At 39.7% G+C, this 26,826-nt stretch overlaps 1 protein-coding gene across 18 annotated transcripts in view; it reads left to right on the plus strand.

Annotated features, from left to right (window-relative positions):
* Positions 1–24,704, plus strand: part of CELF1 (CUGBP Elav-like family member 1) — a 61,751-nt gene extending 37,047 nt beyond the window's left edge. For 8 of the 18 annotated variants that reach the window (XM_063398407.1, XM_063398409.1, XM_063398394.1 and 5 more), the window contains 10 exons: positions 1,770–1,904; positions 2,096–2,175; positions 2,563–2,724; positions 4,047–4,128; positions 7,110–7,238; positions 12,816–12,929; positions 13,111–13,296; positions 14,156–14,299; positions 15,850–16,017; positions 21,715–24,704. In XM_063398407.1, the coding sequence (XP_063254477.1) occupies positions 1,770–1,904; positions 2,096–2,175; positions 2,563–2,724; positions 4,047–4,128; positions 7,110–7,238; positions 12,816–12,929; positions 13,111–13,296; positions 14,156–14,299; positions 15,850–15,977 (1,160 nt within the window). In that variant the 3' untranslated portion in view covers positions 15,978–16,017; positions 21,715–24,704. The remainder of the gene's footprint in view (positions 1–1,769; positions 1,905–2,095; positions 2,176–2,562; positions 2,725–4,046; positions 4,129–7,109; positions 7,239–12,815; positions 12,930–13,110; positions 13,297–14,155; positions 14,300–15,849; positions 16,018–21,714) is intronic. The other 10 variants (XM_063398408.1, XM_063398402.1, XM_063398410.1 and 7 more) reach the window with 7 other exon arrangements.
* Positions 24,705–26,826: the final 2,122 nt, after the last annotated feature.

A 26,826-nucleotide genomic window follows, 5' to 3' on the forward strand; every position in this document is an offset into this window, starting at 1 on the left:
GCATTTCCTTGTGAGTTTATGTGCATACATATATGCATGTTCAAATATGTATGTATCTGTATTGCTGCAACCTAAGCCAAGAAAGCATTTGGCATCCTGTAGTTTCAGTCTTTCTAGGCTTGGCCAAATTTTATTTTGTTCATTTCCAGTAGTTTGTGTTGCATCTTAGAGAAGATAGTCCTGGTTTGAGAAAGCTTACCTCTTAATATAATTTGAAACAGAAGATGGAATGCATGGGTAGCATACAGTAGGAGTATTCCATCTGCAGATTCCTCCGTGGGTATACAGGACATGTTCCTGTGTAAATATATCTAGAAAGGAGTCATTCTTTTGAAGTATTTTTGGAAGGAGAGCAGAATAGGTTCTCTAAACTAAAACTGACCTTGCATTACATACAAACACACATACAAATATCCTGGGAAAATAATGGAAAATGACAAAAGTATTCAGTGGAATTTTAGGATGGTAATTCTGAGGCTATTGTTTAACTCTGAGTGTTAATAAAAAGTGAAGGTGACAACAATAAATAAGAAAGCATTAGTTATGAAAATACTTGAACTTGCCACCGAGACAAGAGATTCTGGATCTCTTGAACTAAAATAGACTGCTAAAAGGATTTGAAAGCAGCTTTCTGCTCTAAGACCAAAAAATTAATTTGGTACAACATGAAGATTTAATGACCAGTTAAAGTCATGTGTGCTGGAATAGTTTGGAGTCTTAGAAGACTCAACATAAAAGTTGATTTCCCCTCACTATAGCACTAAATAGGAGAAGACTTTATTGAATCTTCAAAATGTGGTAGAGCCTTCATCATTCTATATTTTATATTGTGATGAATGTTGTATATCTAAACTATTTTATATTTTCAAGTGATATTCTGAATAATTCACTTCATCCTTTAAAAGGAAGTGTTTCAGAGGTGATTAGCATCCTTAAATAAGTAAATGGAGAGTATAAAATTCTGCTCTGAATTCAAATTTACCCCACTCACTCAAGTGACCTTTAGCTGACATTAGTAACAACTAACTGAAAAGTTAAGAGAAATGTCTTTCTGAACCATTTATTTTAAAACACTGAAAGATATTCTTCAACTCTAATATATCTAATAGCATCAGTATTTAGAGCCAGGAAATGATACCACGCAGTTTGTGGTTTGATCTGAGGTGTCATTTTTGTGCTTTTGGTGTAGATCAGAGTGGATGTATCACTAACAGAAGTAAAAGTGTTCTGTTTTAGCAACTGCTGTTGCTTCCACTGTAGAGAGAGGAGCATGAGCAAATGGGCATATCTAAATTTAGGTGATTGACATGAGGCTAAAAGGAAGCTTTCTGCAGTTCACTTGCTTATTTATATGCAGTTAGGTATATGTTGGTAGTCTAAAGATAGAATAAGCAGAGAAAAGACAATGAAAATAGTCCAGTAAACCACATTCAAGCCTTCTCTCAACTAGAACTGAAGAGATACAGGGAAGTGTATGTCAGATCTGACATACTTATTTTCCTTTTTTTTTTACATTCCTTTTGTTCAGACTTCACACGCTAAAAATACTCAGCAAATCATAAACATAAAATCATAAAACAGACATCTGTCAGGGTCATTGAAGTATCTCATGTGTATCTGTAAGCTGAAGACACAGTCCATTGCTGGGAATGTGGTTTTGATAATCCCATATCCTAAATACAAGGGAAATAACTGCAGTTAATAGAGAAGACCTAAGATCTTATAAGCACCTATTTGCTGGTAATACTCTTTATCTTTTGATTCCTTAGCAGTAGAAGATAGGAAGTTGTTTATTGGAATGATATCCAAGAAGTGCAATGAAAATGATATTCGAGTGATGTTCTCCCCCTTTGGGCAGATTGAAGAATGCAGGATATTACGGGGCCCGGATGGCCTGAGCCGAGGTAAGCAAAGCAAGAAGCTTTTTTGGCAGTTTGAGGATGCTGGATGCTGCCTTTTTCATCTATCATTTGAGCTTTCTCTGTGATTCCCACCTACACCCCCTCCCTGGCCAGTAAGCATTTTCGTTCCTGTATTCATCCCAATAATTGTGGAGGTTGTGAACAACTTGATTCCTTTTTTGTTCTTTCCCCAGGTTGTGCATTTGTGACTTTTACAACAAGAGCCATGGCGCAAACAGCAATCAAAACAATGCACCAAGCACAAACCATGGAGGTAAAACAAGTTACTAGTGGCTGTCAGGAGCAGATGTAATTTGTCAGGCAGTCACTATGGGGAGGGACTAGAGAACAGAGAGAAGGACAAGTGCAGTTGTGTGTTTCTTCACAAAAACTGCTCCTGGACCTTTTTGTTTGTTTTGCTCGCTTTTTGGAGTTTGAGATAGAAATTTCATCTGCAGAGAAAATACCAAAATACAAAATAGAATTAAAAGCAAACAAGATTTTGAGCCTTTGATGAAATGTGCTGTTTAAATATATATATACATGTCTGTATGTATGCATAGAGGAGGAGGGGAATGCTTCCAGTGACTGGGTCTTAATTCAGTATTTTTGTGACTGCTGGGGATAGCAAGTATGTAATTGTTTGAATTGCTGTTTGCAGGGTTGCTCTTCTCCCATTGTTGTAAAATTTGCAGACACGCAGAAGGACAAAGAGCAGAAACGAATTGCTCAGCAACTTCAGCAACAAATGCAACAGATCAGTGCTGCCTCAATATGGGGAAACCTGGCTGGTCTCAACACACTTGGACCCCAGTACTTAGCAGTGAGTTTCTGATTTGAGTTCTTTTCATCTCTTCAGGGATTGAAGTGTCTGAGTGTTTTGCAGTGTTTAATATATTCATTTTGAGAAGGCTCCTGGTAGATAGGAGCTGAGTTCTTAATCCCCATTTTGTGGATGAGAAGGCTGAAATTGTATTATGTACTCTCATCTAGCTGGGATACTTTTATAGGAAGATTTCAACCCCAGTCACAGTAGCCCTAATTACTGAAACCTTGAGTTTTTCTCCTGCATTCTGTAGAATATGCTTTTTCTCTATATAGTACTGCCTCAACATTTACCATGTAAATGCCCTTTTCATGTCTATCTGATGACTTGTACTCCTTTATCATTTTCTTTTATTTCTGTCATCCTCTTCCAGTGAAATCTGGAACAGTACTTGCTACTGTCCAAAGAGAAAAGATGATTAGTTTGGAAGCAGAGTAAATAAACCCGAACAACAACCAACTGAATAAAAGCAAATCCTACAGGAAATAGAGAGAAGCTACTCTCTTTAGCAAAAATGATGTAACAGAGGGTAGACTGCAGTTTCATTACAGTTGATTTTGCTAGGTCCTTAAAGGATGAACTTTTCAAAAACTGATCTGCTGTTACTCATGAGGGTTGCCAGAGTAGTTCTGACAACTGTATTCATGCAATATAAAGTCTGAGGAACAGAGAAGGAAAATTTCATCTCGTTCTTGGTATGGTGTATAGTTGAAATGGGGAAATTCTCTTGCTATTTTTTTAGTTTTGGTAGATTGGATTTTTTTATAACAGCTACTTAATGGAAAAAGGAATTGGAAACCTCTAAAAACCTTCTGAGCTGAAGCTTGAAATGTCTCTTATGTCTACTGTGCATAAGTAGAGGAGGTTCCCTCTCCTTGTGGCTCTGGTTTTGGTGTGGCATTGCCATTTGTCCCATGCTGGCAGTGTCAGCTGTAAAGTCTGTTTTGAGGTAGCATATCCTTAGGGGTGGCAATCCTGCCTTTGGTGATTTGAAGAGGAATCCTCTCTCACGGCTGATTCTGCTGGTTTTGTCTTGGTGTATTGGGTGTAATTTTCCCTCAGCATTGCTGATGTTGGTGTGGAAAGCAGTGTGCTGTTGCTTTGGCTGCAATGTGCTGCATGGGCTACGTGGAGCTTCACTGTGGTGGTGCTCTGGCTGTGGTGTTCAGGAATTCTCTTTACGCTTTGCTCTGATGGTGTGCATGGGCTGCAGGAATTCATTTGTGACGGCGCTCTGGCTGTGGTGTGATGCAGTTTCTCCCAGAAGCAGAGCCAGCCCTCACTCTCACTCTTGTTTTGTTTTTTGGTGTAATGTCTAGCTTTATTTGCAGCTCCTTCAGCAGACAGCAGCTGCTTCATCTGGGAACCTGAACACACTGAGCAGCCTCCACCCAATGGGAGGTGAGTTTTCTTCCACCAGAAGACAAATTCACTGCCAATGAAAAGAGAACAAGGGTAGACAAAGTAGCCAAAAAGCATTTTAATCTCATTTGAATAAGTAGTCCTGAGTTTGCCTACTCCTTTGAAATGACAGGAATTCTCTGTTACAAGTGTGGATGTTCCTTCTTAATCTTAGTTAACTATTGCCCCAAGGTAAGTGGTGGTATCTCCCCAGCCTCTGGCATTTAAAATTATCTTCCCTTATGGGTAGTGCAAAGAATGCTCTCTATGTTTGTTTTCATCCAAACCAGGTGCGTATGTGAAGAACTTTGTTTTGAAATAAGCACTCACTAATGCACGTTTTCAGTGAGTCTGGATTCGTAGTTTTTCCATTTTCAGTGCATTTAGGAACAAAGCATTTAAGCTGGAAATACACTGTTGTTAGGAATGTGAGCTAGAGCTTCATTCAGATTCTTTTATTCATTCATTTGAATTACAGTTAATTATGCTCTTACTGTTAGAGAAAATCAGCCTCATAGATATGACCCAAATTCCTTGCTGTGGACTCCCAGTCAGAATATTCAGTGAGTAGAGCAGTCCTGGGACTGTATATCGGTTGTCCCTTTTGTCTTCACACAGTTGGGAATAATAAAACACAGGTTAGCAACTCCATTCACCACATTCTCTAAATTCTTCTGCTGGCAGAAAAATATACACTTTTGATTTTAATACTGAAGATTTTTAACTTTCCAAATTGCCTCCTGGAGTTTTACAGTAGTTGCCAATATCATGTGCCTTTCGGTGCAGAAGTTCGTTCAAAAGTGTCTTTGTAGATCTGACTTGTGTTGGCTGGTGCACCCATCAGTAACAATTACAAGTATTTGCAGTGTTACAATGTAATTTGTAAGGATTTTGATTTATACTGGAAGTTGATTCTAAATTCAGCTTCCTACATTGACTTCTTTCATGTTAGACCACTTCAGAGCTCTCAGATCTAAGACTCTTGCAAAAGCAATTTTTTAAAAAAACCTTCTCTCTAATATCCTGTGTGGGGGTGATCTATAATGGATTTTGTTATGCACATGATCCTGCCTTTTCCCTCCTCTTGTGTCTGCTTAAAAACAAGATGTAATAAAGAAGAAAGTACAGCAGTAAGGACTGGGGCAAATAGAAGGGGGTAACTAGCTGAGATTGAGAAGTTTCCAGGGTAATTCTGTCTTCACTATTAAAAAAAAAAACCACCAAAAAACCACCACAACAAAACAAAAAACCAACCAAAAAACACTTAAAAATTTAGAAATGAGACATATAAATAGTATGTTGCATGGTTATTCCAAATCTGTGATTCTCTACCAAAAAAGTTGTAGTTTTAAGGTCTTATTAACATCTCAGCTGATCTCCTTTCTTGAAATTCATAGAAAGAAAAATTAAGTAGGTAATTAGATCCCAAACTGTATCAGACTTTGCAGACAAAATTTAATCTCGGCGCTGTTTGAAAGCAGATGGGAAAACAGTGTGATGACAAGAGGACAGGTGCAGTGTGCACATGACAAACTGCTTCAGTAAGGAACAAGCTGCCCTGTTCTTCATCAGCTCCAACACTTGCACTTTTAACCCTCTGTAGCACAATAAAAGCAAAATAGAAAACTTTTTGATTTTTAACTTCATGCTTTTGTGTTACAATGGAATCTTGAGAATCTAAATAAAGACAGAATCCGCTTCTTTTGGGAACTAAATTTGCCAAAGGAAACATATCCTACCACAAACAGAAAACAATTGAAAAAGAGTTTAAAAAACCAAACTGTACTAAAGGTGTTAGAAGTGCGTTAGAAAATAATTCGTTTATAATGCATTGTCACATTCATATGTTGTCTGTTTACGTGCTTAAATTACAAAACTGAGGTTTAATTATTTGAGATGTACTTTGCTCTCAAGGTCTTACTAAGTATCCAAAAGCTTAGGATGTTGTGATGTTGTTAAAGGAAGGGTCATCAATTCAATTTTGGTTTTAAATATGTTGGGAATAAATGTTAGGGATTATCTGAAGTCAGATGAAGAGAGTAGGAGTTGTTAAAATAATCAAAGGTGGAGACAAAAAATGGAAAATAAGGGAAAAGTGAAGGGAGGCAGAATTGGAAGAATGGAGCTAGTCTACCAAAGGATAGTTAAAACACAGAATTCTGGAGGAGATCCATTTTAATGGAGTCTCTGGCAGCAAAAGAGGGTAAAATGCAGTCAGTACTGACCAAATGGTTTCATTCAAAAACAGTGGCTCAAAATGAAGGTGAGTCAGATGAATAATTGACCAGTAAAATTCATAAAAACAACGGTCCCTTCCTCCCTCTGCAGTATTCCTTGCTCCCTATGCATAACATGCCTGAGGTTTCCTGATTTCCTTGCCAGTGTGCTTGACCAGCCTGAACATACAGTGGCTGATCCTGTGGTCACAAGTGGCCACTCAACAATTGTCTCACAATTGACTGTTGCTTCTTGGCTGCCAGGGGGACCAAACAAAACATGCTGATGCTCAGTTGGCGGTGGGTTGAAGCCATGACTTTATGGCCTCTGTGGTGTGAGGTCTTCGTGAAAGAGTTTTGCAGTTACTGCTGTCCCCATACAAAGAGTGTGGAGGGACATGAGAGCGGGAGAAGTTACTGGCCTGGTGTCTGTCTAGGCAAGTTCTGTTGCTTGCACATGAGCTCTCAGACCCTGACTTAACTCCTGCACTTTCATTGATTGGAAAGAACACCACTTTAAAATTTCTGTACTTAGGAGTCTCCATCTGGCATAATGACTACCTGGCCTTTTCCTGAATCACATCTATCTGGGCAAAGAAAAAGATTTTCAATTATGGCAAGGAATCGCAATGTTGAAAACTGGTATTAAGGCTGTTGCTTTTAAGCTCCTCCTGTTTGTCCCTTGTGATGAGCTTGCTGGATGTGTTACCCTTGGATGGCGGTGGCTCTGACAGGAGAAACTGGGCATTCTTCCCTGTGTTGCAGGACTGAATGCGATGCAGTTACAGAACCTGGCAGCGTTGGCAGCTGCGGCCAGCGCGGCTCAGAACACGCCCAGCGGCACCGCTGCGCTCACCTCCTCCAGCAGCCCCCTGAGTGTGCTCACCAGCTCAGGTAAGAGGCTGCCCGTGCTGTGGCCTGGCATCCGTTGCCCTGGGAGTCCTTTCAGGACAGATGTCACCTGTTTTGTCTATCCCTTTTTGTCTCTTTCATGTTGGTCTTTAATAGAGAAACAGCTTACTCATAGATTCACTGGCCTCTGTTTAGGGTACATATCTTTGCCACCAGCAAAAGCTTTTTTACCTGCTGTGTCTCTTCCTCCAAATGGTCAGATTAATTTAGAGTAAAAAGAATTTTTGAGGTCATCATGAAGCAGAAAGGTAGGTGACCTCCTTCCAGTCATGTTATTACAATCTCATCACATATTTGGTTTATCTGTGATTTTAGGCAGGCACTGAGGTAAATACCCTGTTCCTCTCAATATGGAAACAGAAAATGCCTTTAGCATGAGGTAATGCATTCTGTGCACTAGAACAGAACAGTTTATATTCCATTTATGAAGACAAGGATATTACAACTTCCTCATAAAAGTAGAATGAACAGACGTCTAGCACTTTTACTGGAAAGTAGTTGTCTAGAATTTAGTGTATGCGTTACACGTAAAAATCAGTATCTTCCTTTTGCATGGCTTTTTTTGTGTCTTGTTTGTTTTGGGTTGGGTTTTTTTAACTTTAGGTTATGTACATTAACCAGAGATACTAGAATATCCAAGCAGTGTTCTTTTGCTTCCTTATTGTTAAATATGATCATTAAATGCAAAAAGCAAAAAACTAAAAATAAATTCAGTTGTGCTTATGGTAGACATACTAAGTTTTTATCACAGACAAGGGTCACTATTCTGCTCAGTTATTTCTATCCTATTTTGAATTATTACTAAATCCTGGCATGAGAAGGGAGACTTTGTATTTTCAGGGTGTCAGTTTTTCAGCATCTGTCCTGCAGAGTTGACATCCTCACTTGTGATTGTGAGAGACCAAAGAGGGTTGGAGGAAGGGGGCATAAATTTCCGCAGGTAGATTTTGAGTTGCGTAGGAGGACCAAGGAGCCAGGCTAAGAAATTATAAAGAGATTACATAGAAAAGCTGTTTAGAAGACCTTCTGTCACATGATTGGGAGTTAAACCATGGGTGCTTTGCACAGTTTTCTACTTAAAGAAATTCCCAAGAAAGAATTAGTCCAAAGAGTGTTCTGTTGCAGGACATTTTTTACATAAAACCTTTGTGGTCTGCAATCCTTAAAAGATTGGAATTTTAAAATTTAACTTGACTCACAGCTATATATACTCTTCTGTAATTAAAAAACAAAAGAAAACAAAAACCTGTGAAGAGTTCAGAGTACAGAAAAGCTGCATTTATAACCCACTAAGGCTTCTTCATCATAAAGGAAGCATGAAGGTGAATATATCTAACAGTTTCTCCTATATTTCTTCATGCTTTGTCAGGTTCCAATTTGTTGTGACTGGCATTTAGAACTAAGATTTGCTTATTGGCTGTCTTCTCTGATGACTGTAGTGAGTTTGTTCTCTGTTTTGTTGAGGTGGAGAAGGGCTAGCAGGTTGTGAAGTTCAAATGTCAGATGTGCTAGAAAAAGCAGAGACAGCCCCTTCTCAGAAGTGTGCAGTGAAAGGACGAGGGCAATGGACACAAGGTGCAGTGACGAAATCCTGATTAGATAGAAAAATAAAATTAGTGGCAAGAGTGATCAAGCTCAGGAACAAGGTGCCAGAGGGGCTGTGAAATCTCCATCATTTCAGAGACTGAGAATGCAATTGGAAAGGACCTTTTCAAATTCAGAGGTTAGATCAGCTCTGAGCAGACTTTTGGACAGGATGATCCACAGAGGTATCTTTCAAATGAAGTTGTGCTACTATTGAGTGATTCTTTGGAACTGGCTTCCACTCTGTGAATTCTGACTGTTCCACAGAACTATGTAGGTTCCTTTTTCCTTGATGAGAGCTATTTCAGGACTCTCTTCCATTTTTTATCATGCCTGTGGAGGGGCAAGGGGCTGGGAAACAGCTCATTTTCCAGTACTTCCAGTGCTGAATTCAAATAACCTTCTGATCATCAGTAATATCAATAAAAGATTGTGTGTCAACAATTCAGTTATCATGCTGGATCATTTGTATTAATATCCTATACAGATTTATCAGTTAACTCTTCACAGGCTTGTAACATGCAGCAGGCACTCTTGTATTGTTCTTTAAACCTAATTTCAAGTATAATTTTAAGGAGTAAAGCTTTGTTCAAAAGGAAAAGTTTTTGAGGGCATGTTGTCTGTAAGTAGTCACTGGCATCCAATTCTGAAACAATTCTAGTGCTTTTTGTTAGAGGTATAAACATGCTTCACCTTTTAAACGTGCACTCAAACTGGGATGAGAAGCCTCAATGTGTACTGACACATTCAATCCTATGGTACTTCCTGAAATTACACAGCTTTTTAATGCTTTAGTCTTCAAGCAAACTTGAAATTGTGTTGTGATTAATATTCATGTGTGCATCCACTCTGTATTCGCATAGAAGGCTGTTGGGCTCCACACTGAAATCTATCCCTCCGGAGCCACACCCAGGGCCTGAAGAAACTCAGTATACAGCAGTTCAGTACTGTGTGTTAGTAAGTGCCTGCCTTGTCTGAGGGACATATGGCAACATCTACCAGGATAACCTCTTAAACCTAACTGCAGATGAGGTGACTAACTCCTTGACTTCTCTCCATCTGTCATCCAAATGTTCACCTGATGCTTATTTGGACACCTCTCCTCAGACTGCATAATTGGTGGAAAAATCCAGACAGTCCTTCTGCATAGTTGCCTTCTTGGTTTTCTTTCATCTGCACTGATATCATTTGTGTCTGGGGAACTTGGCAGTAACACAGTGCAGTCCATCAACCTATGGATGGGTTACACGTCGGAATGGTGGAACTCAGAGGCGTTACATGTTGTTGTTGTGCTGCCTTCCTACCCATTCCAGACAATTTTCTTTAGATAGTTCCAAGCACAGTTGTGTATTTTGATGTAAGATTGGGTGAAGTAAAACCTTCAGCCTCGCTGAAGATCAGCTCTTGGAACTGAACAGGCTGCTGCTGTTATGTAGTCATTGTTGCAGAGACCATGGCCGTAAATAAACTGAAACTGCTAGCTTCTGAAAGGGACATCCATCCATTTTCAATTCTGAAAGGAACTCCTATCCTGAGATACTATAGGAGTATGAAGATGAATAGGGTAATAACAGTCATTAGATATTTCAAGAACAGAAATGCAGGCTATCAGGTCAAGTTGTCACCTAATAATTTAAAAATAAAAACCAGATTTTTCTTAGCACAGTGCATGATTAAATTGCAGAAGTTGTGCCTTAGAACATAGTAAAGTCCAACAATTTGGTTTTCACATTGCACTGAAAGTAATGGATGAAAATTGTAATTTTATTACAAAGACATTGGCCTTTTGCTGAAAAGGCAAAGGCCTTTGGCTGAAAAAATCTTAGATTGACAGATGGCTGTGTTGGTATATAGGCTATACACAGGAAGTATTCCTTTGTAATTGCCCTGTATTTCTGCACTACTGTTACTTGTCTGTCTTTTGTCATCGTCAGAAATGGGATGCTATCTTCAATTCCTACATATGTAGGATAAAGAAAATACAGACAAGTGTTTGGTTTTCTTGGCATTTTCAGTACTAAAGGATTTCTTGTTTTGCCTAAAGATATTTCTGATAAAGGCAGCTAAATTAAAATAACTGTGTGATCAGTTTTTAAAGTGGTTTAACTTAATTTATTAAAAAGTATAGCCTTGTAAAGTAGAGAAGGTATCCATTTTCTCTCTCACTTTGTTCTCTAGTGGTTTTTTTTTCCTTAGCTGCTGCTATTTTATTTGGGATAGGTTTGGAAGGGTTTTTAAATGGTGTTCTCATCTGTCAAATATAGTCTTTTTGAAATATAAAGATCAGCAATGAAATGTTGCAGAAACAAGTGATATTCTAAAATCAAGGTAACTATGATTTCTGAACTCTTTTATTTAGCCAGCTGTGCTAATTTTTCTACCAGCTTGAGGGTTATATTGAAACTTGTTCTCTGTGTTTCCCAACATTTTTTATGTTACTGATAGTAAGACAAAGTGTCTCCTTTCTGGAGACATCTTAAAATAGTTTAAGATGTTTAAAAGCATCTTAAAAGCATCTTAAAATAGTTTGGGACATTGTCTTTCCATTTTTGATTTATTAGTAGAGTTTGTCTTTACACCTACTAGAGGAGGTTTATCATTCCATTATTACAAAAAGTGGTGTGAAGTGCAACTCTCTGGTTCTCATGCAGCTTTGGTTAGGTACAACTACTTTTGTTAGGGAGTTGTTAGGCTGTATTCCATTTCAATAGTTCCAATATCCAACCCTAGCAGAGACTTTGTGCTACAGACATGAAGTGGTAAATATGTGGTGCATGTGAAACTGCTTGAAAGATGCTAACAATTGTTTTAAAAGTTTTAATGGATGTATGCAGCATCATTGAGAATCACAAAAACATGAGGAAAACTGAAAAGGCCTCAAATTCAGTTCTTCTTTTACCTCCTTGGTCAAACCAATAAATTCCTTTTGCAAGCAGACTACAAGATGCCTTTACAGCATCAGTCTTCAGCATCTTTTGATTTTTAGCAGCCATAAATATTTTGTAGTGCATCCTGTGGAGTAAATATAAACTTCTTGGTTCATAGCAATACACATAGCTTTTCTTCTGCAGTAGTGCACAAACCTATTAGAAAAACCACTGCTATATAATCATAAAAATACTGTGCATTTCTTATTTTATCATGTCCATAAATCTTTGCAGATGACTTCAAGGTAAACTTCTTTTTCTTTTGACATGCCAGCTTATTTTTCTCATGATTTTTGATGTTGACTTCTGTAGAACTAACTCTACCTGGTGTAGAATTTGGTGGCCATGTAAGCTGTTACTGTCCTAGGTACTTTATTAGTAGACTTCTCTTACTGAGTCAATGTAGTTGAAGATGTTGCTGGAATAGAGGACAGACTATTTCTTTTTGGATGTACATTTCAAGACATTTCTCAGTCCTAGTCCCAGCTGCGGCAGCAGGATTTTTAATAGAAAATTATTTAACATGTCAAAATAATCTGGGCATGTGGTGTTCCTGCTCTGGCAGGATGGGAAAAGCGAATGTTCAGCCTTCTTTGATGTCCCTGGTATCTGTGTTGCAGGTCTTTTTCACCTTGAGTGATGTTTCAAGGGTATATGTTTATACATAGCAAGTGACTCTTACTTTAGGCAGCAGGAAACAGGGCATCACTGCTGGTTACCTTATGCTGAGATACAGAGTTCAGCCAACATTTGTATAACGTCTCAATCTTACATGTCTTACACTTACTGACAGTATTATTAGTATGAAGAGTAGATGTTATGATGAAGTAGAAATTTTTAAAAAATGTAAGAAGGGCTTAGAGTGTATAAGCAGTATGATAAATCAAATTGTGTGGGTTTTTTTTTTTTTTTTTTTTACATAAAGTATCCTGTGTTGCCTGAATCTGTTCCTTACAAGTTTTTTCTACTGGAATAATTACTTAAAGAAGAAGTTGAATTATCAGGACTAAAAAATATTAGTTGAAGTTTAATTGTTTTATTTTAATAGCAGGTTCCTCACCTAGTTCCAGTAGCAGCTCCTCCGTTAATCCAATGGCTTCTCTTGGAGCATTGCAGACGCTGGCAGGTGCTACAGCAGGCCTCAACGTTAGCTCTTTAGCAGGTAAGTTATGTGTAGTGGTGCCTTGGGGGAATAGCTGATTATCATTCCTCAGCCTGTGATAAGTCTCTGGGGTGATGTTTTCTGCTCCCTGCTTTTTGTAATCGTGCAGAGCATTTGAAAGGTTATTGATCAGTCTCGGTGGAAGCACTCAGTCATCTTTTATTTCCTCTTTCTTATACAGGAATGGCAGCCTTAAATGGAGGACTTGGCAGTGGTGGTCTCTCAAATGGGACAGGTAGCACAATGGAAGCCCTCACACAGGCTTATTCTGGAATCCAGCAATATGCTGCTGCTGCACTGCCCACACTCTATAACCAGAGTCTCTTACAACAGCAGAGTATTGGTGCAGCAGGAAGTCAAAAAGAAGGTAGGCAGAATGTTGTAGAAATTACTTGAGAGGGGTTTTCAAAAGGGCAAGCTTAGCCCTTGCACCTACCTTACCTGCAGATTTTTTATTTGGTGTCCTTTTTTAGAGTCCAGGAGTTACTGAAGATAAAAAAGGTCTGTGGGCTTTCTACTAAGTGCTGCCCAGAGTAGTTTTTATGCAAGATGTTTCTCATGGGGTTTGTCTGCTATTGAGTGTTTCCTTAATCATACTGCTGCATGTTCTCAGAAGGAAGGGGAACATGAGTCTACAGCCTGGTGCATCCCACTGTCAGAGAATCAGATGTGGTTTTGTTAATGATGTTTTTTGGGTCCTTCACCTCTTCCAACAGCTACTTATGCCAGTCTTTTCACTCTTCAGATCCAGGTTAAATTTAATATATAGTGTAAAGTAATGTATAATGTAGGAGTGAGTTTTCTGCAGAATGTAGCATGTTTAGAAGAGAATCTGTCAGATTACAAGCATTGTGATTATTTGTATTTTGTTTGGAAATTTACTTAGTTGCTTTGGGACCACAAGTTTTGCCATTTTTTGTTTAGTCAACATCTCGCACTCAGACTTACTGTTAAGCTGTCATTACAGCAAATATCTGAACCAGTTTGGCACAATGTATTAAGTACAAACAAAAGTGGTCCAAAAGAGCTAGAATTATTTGAATGATCAATTCCAGCAAAGGGTCATGCTCGTTTATTCTGGAATCAAGTGCTCTGCAGTACTGTAAATCACAGTTTCAATTCTTTTACCTAGAAAAGTTTTCTTGACTGGCTCTTCCACCTTTTTTAGTGCAGTGGGTATGTGGTATCCACGCTCTTTCTGAATTTATTTTTCTGCTTGTTTGAAGGTCCAGAGGGAGCCAATCTATTTATCTACCATCTTCCCCAGGAGTTTGGGGATCAGGATCTGCTGCAGATGTTCATGCCATTTGGAAATGTCGTCTCTGCCAAGGTTTTCATTGACAAGCAGACCAATCTAAGCAAGTGTTTTGGTATGTTGGATCTACAGCTTCCTTACTAGGGGAAGCAATGGGACAGACATTGACCAATGACAGGACCCGAGATAAAGGCCTGAAGCTGAGTCAGGAGAGGTTTAGGTTGGATATTAGGAAAAGGCTTTTCACCCAGAGGGTGCACAGGCACTGGAACAGGCTCCCCAGGGAAGTGGTCGCAGCACCAGCCTGACAGAGTTTAGGAAGTGTTTGGAAAGTGCTCTCAGATGAACAGTGTGATTCTCAGGGTGTCCTGTGCAGGGACTTCAGTCGTCTTTGTGGATCCATTCCAACTTGGGATATTTTGTCATTCTATAAATCGTTATCTGTAAAAAGGTGGCTTTTATGGTAATCTCTTTTTCAGTGTATTGTCTAGTCCAGCTATTAAGTAAGTAGGGAATCTCTGCATATTCGTAAAAAATAAATAAACCAAGCACTTCCAGCAATAAACTGTATCTTCCTGATTTTCAGTGTGACTTTTGCTTTTCACAATTTCATATTATTGTGCTCTATTATAGTGTTCTGGCCCTGGACAATTCTTCCTGAGATTAGCTCAACTAGTTAGGTGCTAATAATGCCAAGGTTGTGGGTTCAATCCCCTTATGGGCCATTCATTTAGAAGCTGGATTCCTTGAGCCTTGTGGATCCCTTCTAACTCAGAATGTTCTGTGATTAATATTTGTGTTTGCAGACTGTAATCCTGAGATAGTTCTTCCTATTGCCTCTTCCTGTCTTTTCAATAATCTCAATAATAATTTCTATATATTACTTAGTCCATTATAATTATGAATGATTTCTATTAATATCTTTATAAATAACTATTGTAGGTGCCATATTGCGTTTTTGTAGTGCCATAATCTCTTGTGACTGTTTTGATAGATTTTTTTCCTATTTGAGCCAGAAGATGTAGACAATCTGATGCTTTGTGAGAGCACAGAAATGTGCTGATCATTCAGCTGTAACACCTACATGTTATGGACACATAGCCATTGACTGGAGTGGGAGTTATTCTCACTCCAGGCATTGAGTGGAGCTATTTAAAATAGGCTCCTTCAAAACACTGGAGAAGTTTATTTTCAGGATAATCTTTCCCAGGAATAATATGCAACCTCCCATCTGAGAGCAACCTAAACACAACAGTGGTACCAGTGCTACCCTTCCTTGGCAGCTATTTCACTCCAAACAAATCCGCTCCCATAAAGTCATGACGGTGATTTCAGGCTTGTATCCTTAATGAGCTTTTGCATCTGGGTGAACATTTGCCAGGTTTGGTTTTCTCCCCAGTTTGAGTTCTTATAAATAGCAGTACTTGAAAAGTGTTAATTTCGTGAGCTGTGAGTGCCTGCATTCTGGCCAAAGTTCCATACATCAGAAAGTGATGCTTTGTTTGAGAGCCTTTAGAAGTTATGAGGAGTCTAAAACAGTTGTGAGCTTCTGCAAATGGCACTTCATGCAAGCCCCTCTGACCCTGTGAGTGCCTGCATTTCCAGCTGTGAGCAGCCACTGCAGGCAGCTCTGGCACGGGGTAATTGTGTGTTTTCTCCCCTCAGGTTTTGTAAGTTACGACAATCCTGTCTCGGCGCAGGCTGCCATTCAGTCAATGAACGGCTTCCAGATCGGCATGAAGCGGCTGAAAGTACAGCTCAAGCGCTCCAAGAACGACAGCAAGCCATACTGAGCAGCCTCCCCTCCGGGACTGGAGTGAGAAGGATCTTCTGGTAAGTTGGAGAGGAGCGCACTTAGTGATTCGAAGCCCTAAGGCTGTGTTTTTACAGTCCTGGAAGCTGATCCATGCCTTCTATCTGGCACATCTTCCCTTGAAGACTCTGCTGCAGCCTCTGCTGAGAATCCTGCTTCGGATGGAGGACAAGTTTGTGCTTTTGTTTCCAGTGTTTTACTTTGGAGTTTAGGTGCCATATCGCTGAGGTTTTTTTGTTTAGTTTTGTTTTTTTTTTCCCTCCCTTATTTGAAGTTTGCTGTGTTTGTAACCAGTGTGTGTTGAGAAGGACCAATGCCAGCTCCTTGGGGGTGGAGAGAGAAGGTTAAAGGGAGCAGCAGAAACTGACACCACACTGCCTTGGGGTAGAGAGGAGAAGGGAAAGCAGAAATAACACAGAACAGCTGATGAAAACAAAGATGGGCAAGGAGAGCAGAGAACTGGGGGAGGAAGAACCGACTCCATGTAGCCTTTGTCGTGTCCCATCCGCTCTTTGAAATTTCCTTAACTGTATGCCCCAGTGGGGATTTATTAAATCATCTCTTAAGCAGGAGATGGGCTCAAAGGGTGAACGCATTAACAAGCCAAAGGAAAACTGCAGTGATTCTTTTTTTTCTTTGCTCTATATAAATCAGCATTTATATAGCAGTGTGAATGTACACAGCACTTTATAAAACTATCAGATAATGTCTCTGCCCAGAAAATTTCACTCTCTATCTACAGTGGAATATTAATGAAATGCAGTGAATTTCTCCATCTATAAGAAAACTTAACCTGTGTACTTGATCTAGGTTTTGTGGAAAGGTAGATGCAGCTTAGTCTGGATGAATACATCTGGGTCTGGAAACAAGAAACTTTAGATCCCTGGTAACCTGCAGAAATTTTTGACAATTTTTCTTAACAGTTGATCACATTCCCCATTTCTGTGGAATAATGTCGGTTTTTTGCAGAGATTGCTATGAATTCCTTTCCATAAGCATAATGTAAGTGCTGATTGTTTATTGAAATGATAACTTTCTGTTTTGTTGAGGTTTTTTGTTGATTTTTTTTTAATGAAGAAAACTCATGGAGTGACTTGGTCTAGTAATTAGGTGTATCTCTCTACTGCAGTTTTCCTTTAAGGGGTTGTGTACCAGTGCAAAACAGGCTAAACCAGGAGCTGTGGAACCAGAGTATTGAGTCATTCAGTCTTTTTCTGCCTTTCGGTACAAGCTGTTACCTTTTATATTGAAGGAAAATCGAACACACCCCTTAACTGAACACACACTTTCCCTACACACCAGTGAAATTGTGAGTGCATTGCTAAGGGTCTTTGATATTCACTGGTTTTAGGGGGCTCAAAGGACTTTTGACACTCTGGCCTGAGCTGTTTTAAGAAATCAGTGTAGAGTTCTATTTTATAACCACCAAAATCCACCTCTGTCACAAGAGGAAGTTCACAACTTCTGTGTCTTTAACAGAAGTTCGATTTACCTCATAATATCTCCTTTTCCTTGTTTTCTTTGTATTCCTGGGTTGTAAGGCTGTTTCCTAGGGCTCCAGCTAACACTGCAGTCTGGGAGCTAAATGATGTGTGTGGGTCAGACATGGGGTCAGGCCTTTGTGTTCAGCTCCAGCAGGAGGAGCACTAAACCCGTCAAACCTGAGACCTCAGGTCCGAATCCCCACTTGTGTGCGGCGATCTGTTGGGAATGTTGGGCATTTCCAGGGACTGGGCCCCCTGGGATCTCAAACCTCACAATTACAAGGCCTGATATGTAACATCCAAGGGGAGCCTTTTCCAGTTCTTAGATTGAAAATCAAACAGTCGATGTCAGTCTGTCCATATTGATGGCAGACGGGTAAATCCGTCAGTATTATTTAAATGATTTTGTGGTGGCAAAGTTTCAAAGGCCAGATTGCCAAATTTCCCAGTTATGCTGGCATGTGGTACCCTTCTATGTTAATTATTTGAATCTCTCTAGAAACGTAAACATACACTGAAGTGAACCATGTACACTTGAATTCTGCACCATAGGAAAGATGTGTCCTGGTTTTCTGAGAAAAGAGTGTTGGAGTGTGAAGGCCTCCAGGGTGATCATGGGATTTTTTTATATATATATAAATTATATACTTTTCAAAAAAAAAGGAAAAAAGAAAAAAAAACATAAAAAAGGTAGTTGGGAGCAACTGCTCCAAGTTGAACCTGCTGTAACCAAGAATGTTGTTTCTATTTTTATAGAAGTTTTATACCGCTCCAGGGTGGAGAATATTTATTATCTAAATTATTTCACTGGAAAAAAAGGCCAGGGTTTTGTAGAATCCTGAATGTGATTGTTTTACACACATAATGATGTGCATGATTGAAACTACTGATTTTCAGTGGCCTGTTTGCAGCCCAACAACTGCTAAACGAGGAGGATGAATGCTGTGAACCAGTGGAGGAGAGCACTGTGCTCTGGGGTCTCTACAGTCACTCTTACCTTCTTTGCACCCTACCCCACTGTACTATCCAAGACCTTTGTCCTGTTTTTCTTTTAACCTGATGCTCTGGCCTGTTTACTAGTCATTTCAGTTGCCCAGAATTAGTTATTTTAGCTTCTTCATCCTATAGTGTGTCCTCAATACTGTAACTTACAGATCAAGCTTGGCATTGTTGCAAATAGGTGCGACTCCTATTAACTTCAGGGGAGTCACCAGTTTACACTGTGGCTTAGTTTGATCAGTGACTCCTCCCAGACATAATCACCTTAAGACACCTAACTTGGGCTAGTTCTTGTGCCTTACTGGCGTAACTATAAGTATTGCCAAAAAGAAAAAGAAAAGAAATCTATGCAGGTTAAATTTTAAAAGATACAATCCTCAGATGGTTTGAATCAATGCAGTTCAGCTCTCTGAACTCAGTAGAGCTGCATCAGTTTTCACCAGCTGAAGATGTTGCCCTGTTTGTGTTGTTTCAGATTTCCCTTTCTTGGTGTATCAATGTGTATGTTGCCAAAGTTAATAAATGTATCAAGTTTGTGACTTGGGCAGATTTTTTTTCTGATAACAAAACTGATCAGATAAAGTCAACATTTCTGTGTCTGTTTGGTGGCTGCCGCTGATTGTCGGGATTTAGGCTGCTCTTGCCTTTCAGTCTTAAGCCAGTTTTCTTCCTCAGTTGTTGGCAGGAAAGTCTGGGATTCTGGGGCCTTGGGGCTTTTAAATTTTAGTTCATATCATGCTCTCATTCAAGTGCAAATCAAATCAAATCAGTGTCAAATGCTCTTTCCTGGATAGTAAGATAAGAGTTGGGGGAGTTCAAATAAACTGCAGAAGGTTGGCTGAGGCAGCCACATGGACAAAATGTGCTGTATGCTTAAAACCAAAGAACCTGATTTTCTACAAGAAAAGCTAAAAGAATTTCTGATGAAATAGATTTCCTTATTATGTGTGCCACCAGGAAATACTTAAAATACTTCTCGTTTACAAGGTGGAAATGGTCTACTTCATAGATTTATTCTTTTTCTCAGGAGATATTTGATTTTACTGCTGTAATAAGGTGAAAGAATTATGAACTTAGTCTGATACTACTTAGTGTCAGTACTATAGTAAATGAAATCATCTTTTCTTCAGTCCCCTAGATAATCAATGGTCCAAAATAGGAGAGCTCTTTGTAGTTCAACTCTTTTTTTTAATACAAATCTGGCATTATTTAAAAATTCCAGCCCAGAGAAATCTCACTGGAAAATGCTTCTATCAGGAAAAAGCTTTTCACCTGAATACTGAAAGTCACATATTATGATAATTCTATCATGCAAGCTGAATCTAACTGAACTGGTAATGTCTGTGGATTAGGGAAGAACAGCAAAGCAGAAAGAAGTTGTTCCTATTTCATTTGGAAATACTTAAAAACAACTTGGATAAAGCAAATTGCAAATGGAGGGTGCAACTATGAACAGGTAAAATGCTTTGAAAGCTTCTTGTTGCAGACATTTAAACCTAAAGATGATTGACATCCCTAGTATACGTGCCACAAAATAAAAAACACAGAAGGCAGAGTTATCACTATTGTGAGAATAAAAGAAGGACAAACTGGAATAACTTTCTCCAAGTCATTAAGACCTTATCCAGCATCTCTTGGTTCTGTTTTTGTAGGCCAGTCTTTCCACGGGGCTTTGACAAAACTCAGTCTTTGCCCTCAACATAGCTGAGTGAAATATTTGAAAAATCCATGTCAAGAAAATCTCCAGACAAATCACACAGAGGATTTCAGTGGTGCATACTAAGATGTCACTTGATTTCATGCTTCTTGTTGTTTCTCATGCCTCGGTTCATTATAAATTTGCTTTTCTGGTTTAAGAGTGAGTTCTTGCACCTATCTGCAAATTATCTAGAGTATTTCTTGAACTATAGAAATAAGGGCAAGAGTTGCATTGTACTCTGCTGGAGTTGGTTTAAACTCTGTACTAAACTCATTTCCCTTTATTGGAAAGCATGAAAAGCAAATTAATCTCAGCAGTTCTAATAAGAGGAGTGCTGCTGATTTAGTAGACAATGTGTTTCTTGTTGCTTTGGAACGAGAATGCAACACTTGCTATTCTCAAATTATGTTAGATAATATGCAAATCTCACCTTGTTCTAGTCTGTAACCAGAAGTTTTGAGAGATGCTGAAGATTAAGGCCACAAACAGGAGCTAAAGGGGAGTTGAGGGTGTGGGGAGGCAGAATAAGAAAATAAACCTCTCTTCTCTCTTCTGCCTCCCACTCTCATCCCAAAATGTTCCTTGTCACTTGCAGCTCACAAGCTGAGGGGAGGGAACAGAGGTATTTATGTCACTTAATACAAGAATTTTTTTTATAAACTCTTCAAGAAAATTTCAGGAAATGCATTTTTTCTGCTCATCAAACTTGCAACAGTGACTGTAGAGCTTCTCAGAGCCCAGAATCTCCTCCTCATGAAGCCAGGGAGCTGAGGGCTGTTACATAAAAGGTTGGGAATGGAAAATCCCTGTGCAGGTCTAATGGTATGACAAGTGCTCAGCTAGGACAAGTCTTAACTTGCAGTCAAGTCTTAAGGAATTCTTCTCTGATGTGTGGGCTTTTTGTCTTGTATAATCTTTTTTTTTTCCTCTTTTCCAAATCACCCACCCCCAGTTACATGGGCTCCTAGGGAATGAGAAGAGACTGTAGCTAAAGGAAAGAGCATGGATTTGCTGGGCTACTACTGCCTGAGAACTTCCCATGTTAGAGTGCAAGAAAAGTCTCAAACGTCAAACCACCTGTGAACCCCTTGTGTCCTCTGTCTTGTCTCTCATGGTCTCAGTCTCTGTGGGCAGATGTTTGCCCTGGAGTCATATTTTTTGGAATTGGTCTCCTGGGGAGGGAGCTTACTCTGTTCTAGACAGAGGTAATAGACACACTGGGCATGGGGCAAGGTGAACGCATGCTAACCAGTGTGTCGCTAGGCTGTGGAATGCTCCACAGACTGGGTGCTGAGAGGGAAATCCAGGCCTCTGCTTCCATTTGGTCTCTGGCAGTTTGATGTTTACTTGGTGTCCTTCATGTACCTTGACTTTTACTTGTCCATCGTTGGCATGTGCTGCCCTTCCCTGTCAACTCCCTTCCCCAGGAGATCTCATTGTACAGTGCCCATTCTTGTTCTCTCTCTCCGTGTTTGGATGTACTGCTCTGTGTAACTCAGTGGGTCTCCCTCTTTCTGGTTTGTTTTTTTTTCTAGATTCCTGCCGTTTGTTCATCGTTGTGCCTAAAGCATGTCGATGTGGCGTTCAAGTACATCGTCCAAATCCTTGTCTCTTCAGCTTCTCTGATGCTTGAACTCTCACCTTTGACCTTGTGTTGACCTTTGATGCTGATGTGTATTTTTATTATGTTTGTTTCTTTTCTTTTTTTTTTCTTTTTTTTTTTTTTTTCTTTTTTTTTTTTTTGTGCTGCCAAATTGGTTTTGCTAGAAAGACTGCTGAAGGGGAATATTTAAACTTGCATTTGAATATAAAAGAATTTCTATTTTTCTAGACCTTCGTAAGATAACCACTTGATTTTGTGAATCTGATTCTTTGTAATTTGTCTTCAGAGCAGCCTTGCTAGCATACCTTGTGGAGTATTTGTATTTCTGTGAACATACAGCCAATCACTTTCTAGGCTTAGTTTTTTCTGTGTGCTTAGTTTTAAAAACACAGTTCGAAGAAAAAGTCAATTATATGGTGTGACTCAATCTTTCAGAAGACTTCCTAGTCACATTTTGCTGATCTGGTTTCTGTGCTTGAGGAGACAGCATGTGTTTTTATGAGTTCAAACTTGTGACTTGAAGTGGCATCAACAGAAAACACTTGAACTACATTTTTCTCCGATTGTAGCTACATTTTTGCCCTGGCATTTACTGATTTTTTTTTTTTAATTATTATTATTTTTATTTTTCCCCTGCTTCCGTGTGATTATCAGTCTGCAGTGAAAATTTGATCAAAGTTGATGTTGTATTTTGTTAAGCTCTGGCATGCTTGGTTTTTTTGTAACTACAATCTCCTCAGCAAAATGTGATGGTTTTGTTTTAATCTTTCAAACTAAGATAGTGCCCAGAAATGTTGTGCATGTTTCCTGCTGTTTTCTTCACACCCTCGTATATATCACCTTCACCTCTCTGTTTTCTATAGTTTGTGCAAAAACTGAGCAATTTAATGGGTTTCAAAGGTATCCTTTAAATTGGTGGTTTCGGTATGACAAATATCTGATCAGAAGCCACCTGAGGGCATCTACCTGTGCACTTAGACTGTCTGCCTGACAGAGCACCTGGGCCTTGCTCCATCTCCAGTGCTGTCAGAAGCTCTGAGGGTGCTCGGTCACACTGTTCCCTAGTGGAAGTTTTGGTGGAAGGGGATAGCTGGGAGCAGGAAGGTGGGGGAACTCACAGTATTTCTGTTTCCAAAGCTATCTGAAGCTAGGGCTCATTTCGAATACTGAGCATTTTGTACAACTCAGGGCACATTTCTGTGAAGTCCAGCCCCAGTCTAACACCATCAGAGTTTGGTGGCAGGATTCTGGAAGGATCTAGGTTAGCTCATGAAATAAAGTGTTTTAAATATCCCAGAGAAAGCATTTGTAACACTGGTCCTGCAACTGCTGGCTCTTTTCCCAAATGACAAGCACAATACAACAGCCTCTGAAGCTGTTACCTGAACAGGGTACCATCCCCAGCTCTCTTTTCAAGGGCTTAGCTGGGGAATCTCTGCGGAGATTTTTTAGTTTTTGTTTCGTTTTTAATTGGGTAATGAGCTGAGCAGTTTTTCTGGCCTGCAGGATGACTAGAACAGGTCACTGCTCTCTGGGTAGCAGGCTTCCCCTGCCCTATGTACCATCTGCACAGGTAGAAACTGGGAGGTAGCTTCTAGATGAAGGCACCTGAAGAGTGTGTGCTGTGATGAAGTTTCAGTCAGAAGCAGCAGCAAGCTAGTGTAGGTATATTAACAGTTGAAATAATGTGAAATGGAATTCCAGGAGAGGTCTTTTTGCTGAGAAAACAAGTAGAGTTTGATTGGATAGAAATCTTAATTTTGTCCAGTGTTTGGGATAATGTAAAGATTCAAAGATTGTTTTCTACCCTACTCCTGAGTTGGTCGAGGATACTGTATTCTCACTGGGTATTGACCAGACTTGTGTAGACAGTGCTTAATCTGGTTCCAAAAGAGAACAAATTGAATATGTACATGTACCTGGGAGTGAATCGTGAGGCTGAATGCAGAAGGGCGGGGACTCGTTTCTGTGGGAAGTAGGGTTGGGGGCTGGCTGCTGTTAGTCCCACAGTCTGAATGCACAGGGCTGTGTGCTGGGGGCACTGATAGCCTGCAGTGTACGGAGGGACTGCCAGCACGTTTCTGTACGTGTGCATCTGGTTCCCTAAGGAACCTTGGGGGAAGCCTGTGGAAAAATATCTGAAGAAAACCAAAATGCCAAATGTTGGGTGTTTCTTTCCTTTCTTCTTTCCTTTTCTTCCTTTGGTTGTTTTAATTGTTCTGTGGTGGTTTTAATGGATTTGAGACAGTGGAGCAGCAGCTGCCTTTCTGATTTTTGGCTGCTTTTTGTGAATAATTTAAAAAGAAAATTTACATTTTGGAGACAAACCTGTGGGCTTTTTTATTGGTACAAACATTGTATTTAACACTAGGGGTTTTGTACAGTTTTTTGCCTTTTCTACTAGAAAACAATGTAAAGTGATTCACAATGTGATGAGAAAACAAATTGCCACTATGACCAAATGTAGAGTCTGTTCTGCAGTTAACGGGATTTAATCAACTCGAAGTCGTGGTTCAGTCGTAGAAATGCTTTTCTTTACCTTGTTTGAGCTGTTCCTTTTTTTCTTGTTTTGATTTGCAAAACAAAATGTCTTTTTGTGTGAAATTGTGTTGTACTCTGTAGAGAATTACAGATTTTACTTTAATGGTTTAAAAAGCAGAGGAGCGCGTGTTGCTTTTCTGATCTGATCACAGAGTTTGTGTAGTGGATTTAAAAATGAAAAGATTTGTTACAAGTTTGGAACAAGCGAGTATGTGTTAAAGGAATTTTCTTCCTTTTGTGTGTGTGTTTTTTTTTCTTTTTGTCCCAAAGGGCAACTTAAAGCTGTTTTAATTGCACAGACACACCGACAACAAGTCATTTTGTATATGCCAAGTGTGGTACCTTCCTTTGTTTATTTGCTATTAAACTGTTTGAGAAGAATCCTTCTGTGTTGTATTTGTGTCCTAAACTTGAGGTTCTTTTTGGGGTCCAAGTGTGAGAAGATGAAGAGAGAGATGAGAGAACTATTTTTACAGTTTCTTAGGTGTGAGACACAAAAATATTCATGGCCCAATACCACTTGTTCTGGATGTACAGTATCGCCCTGGATTTTTACCTCTGTGTAAATGAGCTACTTTGAGTAAAAATGGAAAAGGTTTTCTGGTTTATATACCTCCATTTTGGGTCATTTGACAGTCAAGTTTCCTTTAGATACAGAAAAGCTGATGATCTTGGATAACGCAAATACGTGCAACACTTGGGAGTGAGGGGTAGGCACGTGCAGCCTCACAGAACTGGTGCCATGCAGCTACTTGCCTGTCCATGCACTTGTGCTTCAGGGTGTTTCAGGGCTCAATACCTTGGGCAGAGCAGCAGCCCTCAGCTCTGCAGGAGCAGCACGAGTGTGGGATTAGACAGGCACCAGCTGATGCCACTCTCACAAGCCCCACACTTGCCACCGCCTCCTTCCCCTTCCAGCAACACAGCCAAGCTTGCTGAATCTAGCAAGGTACCTGCAGCCCCCAGTGCTCCTGGTCCTGGAAGTACTACACAGGGAAACTGCAAATGGATTTGGATTACTTACTAGTGATAAGAAAAGGCTACCTGCTTTGCTCTTGGAACTAAGATATCTTTTATGATAGCTCATTTCAAGTTAATAAAAAGTGTTTGGCATAGCCAAAGCAGAATTCATCTAGAAACCTGCCACAAGTTTGACATGAATATTGCCTCTCAGAAGAAAAGTACTACAATGGCCATGATTTTGCTGCATTTCTGAAAGCTCCTAAAATTCCCTGATTTTATTCCTTCCTTCTGCTGTCTTGCATCTTGGAGATTTGCAAGGATTTTTAGGACAGCTCTGTTTCTCCTCCGTGTCCTTTTCCTGTGTTATCTGGCATACTCTGTTTCACCCCATCACTTCCTACACGATTGTAAATCTGAGAGCACTTGCAAAGCGTCAGGATTCAGTGCTGCATTCCTTGCCCTGAGCGCACCAATTGCGGCACGAGGCACGGAGCCACCTGTTACAGGCTGTGCTGGGATCCCTGCAGTTAATTTGCAGCTGTTGGGAAGAGAGCATGGAGGGATTTCAGTTTAGATACAACTTGAGGCCAAGGATGGAGAGAAACAATTGAATCAGAAAAAGGGGTTGTCTAGGCAGAATGGAAGATTCCAGCTTGTGCAGAATGTTCACTCACCTTGTCTTACACAATCAAAGCTTTGTCAGCCACATCTTTCAGAACTGACACCGGATCCCTCTTGGAACAGTGCCTTTTTTAATTTTTTAAGGCTTTTTCTTCAATTTAAAAGGCCACCACCAATCAATACACAATCAAACTACACCCAAGAGTCAAACTACAACTAAGAGCCAGTATATTTATCTCTGAAAATAATCAGCATTTTCACATGAGTTGTTATATTTATCAGCATTTGTAGGAAATACACAAAGTTGTAGGTGAAATCCTGATGCTGAATGTTTTAGGAGAAACCTTTTTCCTCTCACATCCACCTCCACCTTTCACTATTTGTTTTGACTCCAGTCTTCCTGACTTTACCCGCCACATTCTGCTCTCTTCCTACGGCCCAGGATCAGGGACATTTTGAAGTGCAGTGGGAGGAGGAGAAGCAGGTCAGTGTGGTCACTCTGAAGAGGTGAGTGCATGATGAGCCACACTGCATGTATGACAGGTAAGATTCCCTAATTTGATGTTGCCAAGCACCAATGAGGCTAATTTATTTGCACTTCCTGAGGAGAAACTGTGGATTGTCTGTGGAAGCTGTACCTAAATCTTGTATGATTTACATCTGTCTTGAGCCACAAAAGGATGCCATTGCTTTTCTTGAAGTAGCACAGGCAGTCAGTGTTGATTTTTTTATCCCTCCTTATTTAGGCAGCTGCAGCTGGACTCAGAGTGGTACATTCCATATCAGAGCATGGTCTCAGTTTTTTGAAAATCACCAGTTTGAACTTGATGGATTTAGTCCTTATTTTACTAAGGTGCTTTTGTCTCAACAGGTGAGAGTTGTGCATTGATTCCTAAGAAACTAAGCACCGTTTCACAGT

Source organism: Prinia subflava, chromosome 5 (genome assembly GCF_021018805.1).
Source record: "Prinia subflava isolate CZ2003 ecotype Zambia chromosome 5, Cam_Psub_1.2, whole genome shotgun sequence".
In the NCBI taxonomy this organism is placed as follows: domain Eukaryota; kingdom Metazoa; phylum Chordata; class Aves; order Passeriformes; family Cisticolidae; genus Prinia; species Prinia subflava.